Genomic DNA, 8,795 nt, shown 5'->3' with positions numbered 1-8,795 from the left:
TCGCTAACTAATCTTTGTAATGCTAAATATTTAATATTAGCCATAGACTGTATACAAAAAGTGGACGTAGTCATGGTTACGTCACTAAGTGGTTTGTGGACTGACGTTTAAATGTGTTAAAACAATCAGTGTGTAGCCCCGCCCTAAAGCATCCCCTGCTTTATGGTCTGTTTGACTCTAAATGGAGCATCATTTACTAAATGAACATCATGCTGTATTGAAGAAGACTTGAAACTAGAGATTGAGACCATAAACTCATGTTTACAATGTTTACTGAGGGAATAAATCAAGAGAGAAGTAGAGTCATTTTCTCATAGACTTCTATACAACCAGAGGAGTCGCCCCCTGGTGGACAGGAGAGAGGATGCAGCTTTAAGACACTTTGATTTCTTCGGATTAACTACTTTGACATAAACAATTATTGAATACTTAAGAAACATTAATGGGAAGCTACAGAATGATATATAAACCCTAAATAAATAAATAATGTGCTAACTCTTTCATTTGTTGCCTGGTCTCTAAATGTTTAATGTTAAATATGTTGTCGTTTTTTTAATAAAATGAAATAAAAGAAAATAGAATAAGAATAAAATAATATAAAATAAATAAGAATAAAATAGAAAAAGAATAAAATAAAATAATTAAAATGAAATAACAATAAAATAACAATAAAATGAAATAAGAATAAAATGAGAATAATATAAAAAGAGAATAAAATAAGAATAAAATGAAATAAGAATAATATAAAATGAAATAAGAATGAAATAGAATAATTAAAAATAAATAAGAAAATAAAATAAGAATAAAATAAGAATAAAAGAATAAGAAAATAAAAGATGAATAAAATGAAATAAGAATAAAATAAAATAAGAATAAAAAAAGAATGAAATGAGAATAAAAAAATAAATAAGAATAAAATAAAATGAAATAAGAATAAAATAAGAATAAAATAAGAATTAAAAATAAAATAATATAGAAAGAGAATAAAATAAAATAAGAATAAAATGAAATAAGAATTAAATAAAAATAAAATAAGAATAAAAAAAAGAATACAATGAGAATAAAAAAATAAATAAGAATAAAATAAAATGAAATAAGAATAAAATAAGAATAAAATAAAAATAAAAGAATAAAATAAGAATTAAAAATAAAATAAGAATAATATAGAAAGAGAATAAAATAAAATAAGAATAAAATGAAATAAGAATTAAATAAAATGAAATAAGAATAAAATAAAAGATAAAATAAAATAAAAAAATAAAAATAAATAAAAATAAATTAATTAATTAATTAAATAAATAAATAAATAAATAAATAAATAAATAAATAAATAAATAAATAAATAAATAAATAAATAAATAAGAGTACCACGCAGCCCCCCTCCTCTCTGCCCCCTTTCCGTTTCCCCCGGAAGCCCCTCCCTGTTAGCCGCTTAGCTGTAGCCGGACGCCCGGAGGAGAACGGAGGAGAACCCGGGACACGCAGCAGCGCAGCAGAGGAGGAGAGCGGAGCTGCTGTCGTAAAAACCCGCAGCGCTGCTGCCGGAAAGCGGACCAGAAGTCGAAAAAACACCGAGCCTGCTTCCCGACATTCCCACTCCTCCTCCTCCTCCTCCTCCACCGCCGGAGCAGCTCACACCGACACCGTGAGTGTGCCTACCTGCCTTTGTTTACCTGTTTGTTTGTCTCCACGTTGTTGTAAATAAAGTTATTCAGCCGCTCCGGTGGAGGCTTCTCCCGCTAGCCTGCTAGCTCCGCTGCTCCATTGGTTTCAATGGGGAGGAGCGGCTAGCGTTAGCCTAGCTCCTCTTCCACAGCAGTCCTGATGGAATCTAAAGACCCGGAGACGATGAAGGGTTTAAATAAGTCTGAACAGACTTCAAAGTGTTGGAGGCCAGCAAGGCTGAGAGCAGGGTTCTGAGTGTCCAGGAGAGAAGTTCTGAGTGTTCAGGAGAGAAGTTCTGAGTGTCCAGGAGAGAAGTTCTGAGTGTTCAGGAGAGAAGTTCTGAGTGTTCAGGAGAGAAGTTCTGAGTGTTCAGGAGAGAAGTTCTGAGTGTTCAGGAGAGAAGTTCTGAGTGTCCAGGAGAGAAGTTCTGAGTGTTCAGGAGAGAAGTTCTGAGTGTCCAGGAGAGAAGTTCTGAGTGTTCAGGAGAGAAGTTCTGGGTGTCCAGGAGAGAAGTTCTGAGTGTTCAGGAGAGAAGTTCTGAGTGTCCAGGAGAGAAGTTCTGGGTGTTCAGGAGGTTTACAGAGAGTTTGGTAGGTTAAAGAGTGTTTTGGATGTTTAAGAGTGTTTTCTATAGTCTAGAGAGTGTTTTCTATAGTCTAGAGAGTGTTTTCTATAGTTTAGAGAGTGTTTAGAGAGTGTTTTCTATAGTCTAGAGAGTGTTTAGAGAGTGTTTTCTATAGTCTAGAGAGTGTTTTCTATAGTTTAGAGAGTGTTTTATATAGTCTGGAGAGTGTTTAGAGAGTGTTTTATATAGTCTAAAGAGTGTTTTATATAGTCTAGAGAGTGTTTTATATAGTCTTTTCTATAGTCTAGAGAGTGTTTAGAGAGTGTTTTCCATAGTCTGGAGAGTGTTTTCTATAGCCTAGAGAGTGTTTTATATAGTCTAGAGAGTGTTTTATATAGTCTAGAGAATGTTTTATATAGTCTGGAGAGTGTTTTCTATAGTCTAGAGAGTGTTTTATATAGTCTAGAGAGTGTTTTCTATAGTCTGGAGAGTGTTTTCTATAGTCTAGAGAGTGTTTTATATAGTCTAGAGAGTGTTTTCTATAGTCTGGAGAGTGTTTTCTATAGTCTAGAGAGTGTTTTATATAGTCTAGAGAGTGTTTTATATAGTCTAGAGAGTGTTTTCTATAGTCTAGAGAGTGTTTTCTATAGTCTAGAGAGTGTTTTATATAGTCTAGAGAGTGTTTTATATAGTCTTTTCTATAGTCTAGAGAGTGTTTTCTATAGTCTAGAGAGTGTTTTATATAGTCTGGAGAGTGTTTTCTATAGTCTAGAGAGTGTTTTATATAGTCTGGAGAGTGTTTTCTATAGTCTAGAGAGTGTTTCCTATAGTCTAGAGAGTGTTTTATATAGTCTAGAGAGTGTTTAGAGAGTGTTTTCTATAGTCTAGAGAGTGTTTTCCATAGTCTAGAGAGTGTTTTATATAGTCTAGAGAGTGTTTTATATAGTCTAGAGCAGGGGTCTCAAACTCGCGGCCCGCGGGCCAATTGCGGCCCGCTAGACGATATTTTGTGGCCCCACCTTAATATGAAAGTTTAATGTTAGTTTTATATGAATGGCACTTTACAGTGTTGTGTGCGGAGCTGAACGAACCTACCAATCACGGTGGGGTATATGGCTCTCGGGGGCGGGACATCGACCGGGCTTGATGCAAGCAGAGAAACATTCTCAATGAGTGACAGTGACAGCAGCGTTGCCATGGAGAGTTACAGCAGCGTTGCCATGGAGAGTGACAGCAGCGTTGCCATGGAGAGTTACAGCAGCGTTGCCATGGAGAGTTCTCTCCGTGCCTGGCTGGCTGCCTCGTTTCTATTCGTCCCAGCGCTGTGTTCACAACACCTCCAAAAACAAGTTTTTTAAGTTGCTGCCCAGCGGGACATTATACGTATATATGTCTCTCTCTGACAAAATAAATCAAAGTGATGCGTACGCGGCGAGATAAAAGAAAAGTAAGAAAATAATGTAGCCTAATGTGGTCTGCAGTCACATACCGACACCTGTCCGTCGGCAATAACAGTCCCCGATAAAGCAGAAGAGCTGCTGAGTTTGTGTCCAATGCACGGCCGCACCACAGCCAAGGATGTATGTCAGGAGCTGTGAACAGACTGGTGGGCATTACCACGGATGAGCCCGTCTATGACCGACTGGTAGCGCTGGTTCCAGATCCAGCAGTCGTTCTGCATCGTACACCAACAGGCACTGTGCAGCAGGTCATGTCTGCTGTCCTGAGATGTATCAGTTACATCAGGTCCAGGAGTTTACAGCACCGCCAGTTCAGGGCCTTTTTACAACATATGGTGATGTACTTTACTTTAGTAAAAGTACATCATTTAGTAGTGTCCTGAAGAGATTTTTTGACTTAAGAGCAGAAGTGAAGAAATTCATGGAAGATGACAGAATGGATGTTCCTGAACCTGATGATCCAGGGTGGGTTATGGACCTTGCATTCCTAGTGGACTTAACACAGGAGCTGAACATCCTTAACCTGAAGCTCCAGGGCCCTGGTCAGCTTATCACTGCAGCTTATGAAAATGTGAAAGCCTTCTCCGCTAAACTGAAATTGTGGAAAACTCAGCTTTCTGTAAAATATCTCAGCCATTTCACAACATGCAGGTCTCTTGTGGAGGAGGGCACAGCCTTCAGTGGTGGTGAATATGCCTGTGCTAGTGAAAACCTTCTGCAGGAGTTTGATCAGCGTTTTGCTGACTTCAAGGCATGCTGTGACACTTTCCAGCTGTTTGCTGACCCCTTCTCAGCTGATGTGGAGAGTGTCCCAAGTATGTTGCAAATGGAACTTATTGACTTGCAGTGCAACAGTGATCTAAAAGCTAAATTCAGAGAGGCACAGGGAAAAGCAGACATGACTGGACAATTCATGAGAGAATTACTTCCATCCTTCCCTGAGCTGTCAAAAATGTTCAGTCGGGTAATGTGCCTTTTTGGAAGCACGTATCTGTGTGAAAAACTTTTCTTGACTATGAACTTTAATAAATGCAAGTACTTAGTGATGCCCATGTTGAAGCTGTACTCAGAGTTTCTACTGTAACCTTGATCAGGGCAAATGTTGCTCAGCTGTGTGAGCAGAAGCGCTGCCAGGTCTCTGGCAAGAAATAGAATAAAGCACAAATGTATTCAGGGATTGTATGTGTTGGTTCAGTGCAATGTTTCAATAAGTTATTAAAAACATGGAAATAAAAAAGTAAATTTTCAAAAATATTGCGCTTTCTTGTAGTGCTTGAACGTTGAAGTGGCCCTCCTATGAGACGACAATACCAGCAGTGGCCCCAAGCCAAATTGAGTTTGAGACCCCTGGTCTAGAGAGTGTTTTATATAGTCTAGAGAGTGTTTTGGATGTTTAAGAGTGTTTTCTATAGTCTAGAGAGTGTCTAGAGAGTGTTTTGGGGAAAAGGATGCAGGGTGTTTTGACAGTGACAGACAGACATCCCCAACACCGACCGGCTCATCTCCAACCTCCCTACCTGTCCAAAGTCCTTGAGAGAGCTGTCGCATGTTTGTTTGTTTTGTTTGCTCCTTTGTGTTCTTTTTTTGTTTTGTTTGTCTTCGCCCTATGTAAAGCGTCTTTGGGTATCTAGAAAAGCGCTATATAAAATGAAAGTATTATTATTATTATTATTATTATTATTATTATTATTACTACCTGTAAGACATCATAATCAATAACATGGAGGATATTTGAAGGTTTTAAATAATCTAAGAGGTGATTTAGATCAGGACTGAAGTTTATTTTGATAAGTCATTAATGTGCATATCATTTAACTTAATACACAGGAATGTAAAGGTTGAGATGTTGGTCTGTGTGGAATCAATTTGAAAGTTTCTTTAAGTCTCTAGGATTAAGTTTAGTGGAATTTGAGGATGTTTTGAAGGTTTTTAAGAAGCATTCTGAGCCTTTACTTTGGTAAAAGTATCAATAACACAATATATAAACTCCTATACAAGTGTAATCAGCTGCATGTTCAGATATATTAATATATTTACTCATCTCTGTTGTTTTACTAATAATCTTCATCACCTCTCTCCACAGACGACCATGCAATCATTCTCCGCTCGCCCTCGTGGATAGAGAGAGAGAGAGAGTGTGTGTGGGTGAGAAAGAGAGAGAGAAAGACTGGTGTGTGTGTGTGTGTGTGTGTGTGTGTGATCGAGGATGGGGTTCGGTCGGGATCTGAGGAATTCCCACGAGGGATTATTGAAGCTGCAGGACTGGGAGTTAAAGGTACAAGTCTCTACACACGGATTGGTTTTATTGGCTGTGAGGAAACAGGAGACAAGTGGACGACTTCTAGTCTTTAAGTGTAAAGTGTTTACGTATTGTTCGCATCCGGATAATCACTTCCGTTGTTCTTTGAGAGAAAAATCAAATACCACAAGGGAGAGTTTACCAAACCTGTTCAGGTACTCTGTTCTCTACCTGCTCAGGTACTCTGTTCACTACCTGCTCAGGTACTCTGTTCACTACCTGTTCAGGTACTCTGTTCTCTACCTGTTCAGGTACTCTGTTCTCTACCTGTTCAGGTACTCTGTTCACTACCTGTTCAGGTACTCTGTTCTCTACCTGTTCAGGTACTCTGTTCTCTACCTGTTCAGGTACTCTGTTCACTACCTGTTCAGGTACTCTGTTTACCTGTTCAGGTACTACCTGTTCAGGTACTCTGTTCACTACCTGTTCAGGTACTCTGTTCTCTACCTGTTCAGGTACTCTGTTCACTACCTGTTCAGGTACTCTGTTCTCTACCTGTTCAGGTACTCTGTTCTCTACCTGTTCAGGTACTCTGTTCTCTACCTGTTCAGGTACTCTGTTCACTACCTGTTCAGGTACTCTGTTCACTACCTGTTCAGGTACTCTGTTCACTACCTGCTACGTACTAAAGTACGAGGTAAAAGTATTTAAACATGTACTTGTATGTCGCCCTCTAGCTGCTGGAGACGGTGAAGCGTTTCATGACGCTACGAGTGAAGAGCGATAAAGAATACGCCGCTCTGCTGCTCAGCATGACTCAGCAAACGGAGAAACAGGAAGCTGCTGATTACGTCAGCACTGTGAGCAAGGTGAGAGGACTCACCTGGTGGATCTGTCCACATGTCTCTCTGTCTCAGTCCTGGTCTCAGTCTCTCTCTCGCTCTCTCAGTCTCTGTCTGTCTGTCTGTCTGTCTCTCTCTCTCTCTCTCTCTCTCTCTGTCTCAGTCCTGGTCTCAGTCTCTCTCTGTCTCAGTCCTGGTCTCAGGTGATCAGTCAGACGGAGGCCCTCGGTCGGGTCATGAGGAGTCACGCTGATGATCTGAACTCTGGTCCTCTTCACCGATTGGCCACGTTGATCCGAGACAAGCAGCAGGTGAAGAAGAGCTACCAGAGTCTTCATCAGCAGCTGGAGAGCCACAACCACAAGGTCTGCTGGAAAAATATACACAAATACTCTCTCTGTGTGTGTATACACAAATACTCTCTCTGTGTGTGTATACACAAATACTCTCTGTGTGTGTGTTGGCCTTGAATGAAGTGGATCCCTGAAGAGAACTGATGGTGGAGACGTTCCTCTTCTTCCTGTCTCTCCGTTGTTGATGGTGTTTTGTTGTTGCTAGGTAACCAGGACCGACCTGGACAAGCTGAAGACGACGTATCGTCAGCTGAGCCGCGACGCTAACAACGCCAAAGATAAATACCGAGAAGCTCTGACTAAAGGTAAACATCTTAAAGTTCATCAAGTGGAAATTAAGATGTTCAGTAGATTTGTTTTCGGGACATTTAAAATAATTGTGAATAGTTGTGATTTTTCTGCTGATTCTTTTAATGTGTTTCCTTTTGATGAGTGCTGGTGTTTTTTAAAAAGCGTTTTGATTTCTTTGTTTCTAAATGTGATAAACCGTCTGAACCCCAAAACACATTTTTTTTAAACAATTGCAAAAACTACACCGTTTATTTCCTTCTACCGTCATTATCTTCAGATTTTCATCTTTTCGACGGTCCTTGAACACATCATGTGTGACGAACGCTTCCATCAGAAAAAGCAGCCAAAACAAAGCTTAGAACTGTAATATTTGATCAACAATATTTTATTCTACATGTCTCTTTTAAAATCCCACCACAAATAAACCGTTTACTTTAACCAGATTCTGTTAAAACATTAAATTCTGAGCTCCTCAGTGAAACTATGAAGCCATGATTGATTCTTCTGAGACCAACAGTCATGTGACAACAAATCTGTGAAACTTCTACTACAAATATTTATAGCACGTAGAGCCTCCATTTTTTTTCTCCAACAAACTTGTGGACACTTTTAAAAATGTTGGATAAATAGAATCCATTTATTTCAAATTTTTGTAAAATATATTATCAAAGAAAATCCAACCAATTATGTTATGACTCGTTTTGTCATTATAACATAATTAGTTATTCTGCTCTAAAGGAATCTTTTAGTTCTCCCTACTTCTAGACATGATTGTTTTGTTTACATAGAGGAGCAGGACTATATATATATATATATATATATATATATATATATATATATATATATATATATATATATATATATATATATATATATATATTATTGTATTGAAAAAGATCTGACAGAAAACGCCCAGAAGCTGCTTTGGTGTTCAGAATGTTATTTAAAGTATTTGAATCACTGACCCCCCACCTCCTCCCGTCCAATCACAGGCCGGGAGGCGGAGCGTGCTCGGGAGCGTTATGACAAAGCGACGGGGAAGCTGCACAACCTTCACAACCAGTACGTATTGGCCGTGTGCGGCGCTCGAACGCAGCAGGACGAGCACCGCAGCCGCGCCGCTCCGGCTCTGCTGGACGCTCTGCAGAGGATGCAGGAGGACATGACGCTCGCCCTGTGAGTCACGTGACCTCTGACCTCTGACACGCTTACACAAACACACAGGAGTGAGCGGTCTGTGTGATATATAAATATATATACGTCTCTGTGTACTACTGCAGTAAAAGTATCCTGGAGGAGTACTGTGAGATCAGCAGCCTGCTGACGGAGGAGATCGTTAAAGTTCATCAGGAGATCTCGGCGGCGGTGGAGCAGATCGAC

The 8,795-nt window shown here is 39.3% G+C and overlaps 1 protein-coding gene across 1 annotated transcript in view; it reads left to right on the top strand.

Annotated features, from left to right (window-relative positions):
* Positions 1-1,401: 1,401 nt before the first annotated feature.
* fer (fer (fps/fes related) tyrosine kinase) overlaps positions 1,402-8,795 on the top strand; it is a 15,272-nt gene continuing 7,878 nt past the window's right edge. Inside the window, 7 exon segments of the mRNA XM_054612967.1 lie at positions 1,402-1,645; positions 5,774-5,965; positions 6,667-6,798; positions 6,963-7,136; positions 7,330-7,429; positions 8,408-8,591; positions 8,696-8,795. The exon segment at positions 8,696-8,795 is cut by the window's right edge and continues 38 nt beyond it. Of these exon segments, the coding sequence (XP_054468942.1) occupies positions 5,897-5,965; positions 6,667-6,798; positions 6,963-7,136; positions 7,330-7,429; positions 8,408-8,591; positions 8,696-8,795 (759 nt within the window). The 5' untranslated portion in view covers positions 1,402-1,645; positions 5,774-5,896.

The sequence above is a fragment of the Anoplopoma fimbria genome, chromosome 14 (genome assembly GCF_027596085.1).
Source record: "Anoplopoma fimbria isolate UVic2021 breed Golden Eagle Sablefish chromosome 14, Afim_UVic_2022, whole genome shotgun sequence".
In the NCBI taxonomy this organism is placed as follows: Eukaryota; Metazoa; Chordata; class Actinopteri; order Perciformes; family Anoplopomatidae; genus Anoplopoma; species Anoplopoma fimbria.
Note: the sequence above shows the minus strand (reverse complement) of the source record. Positions and strands in the feature narration are given on the sequence as shown.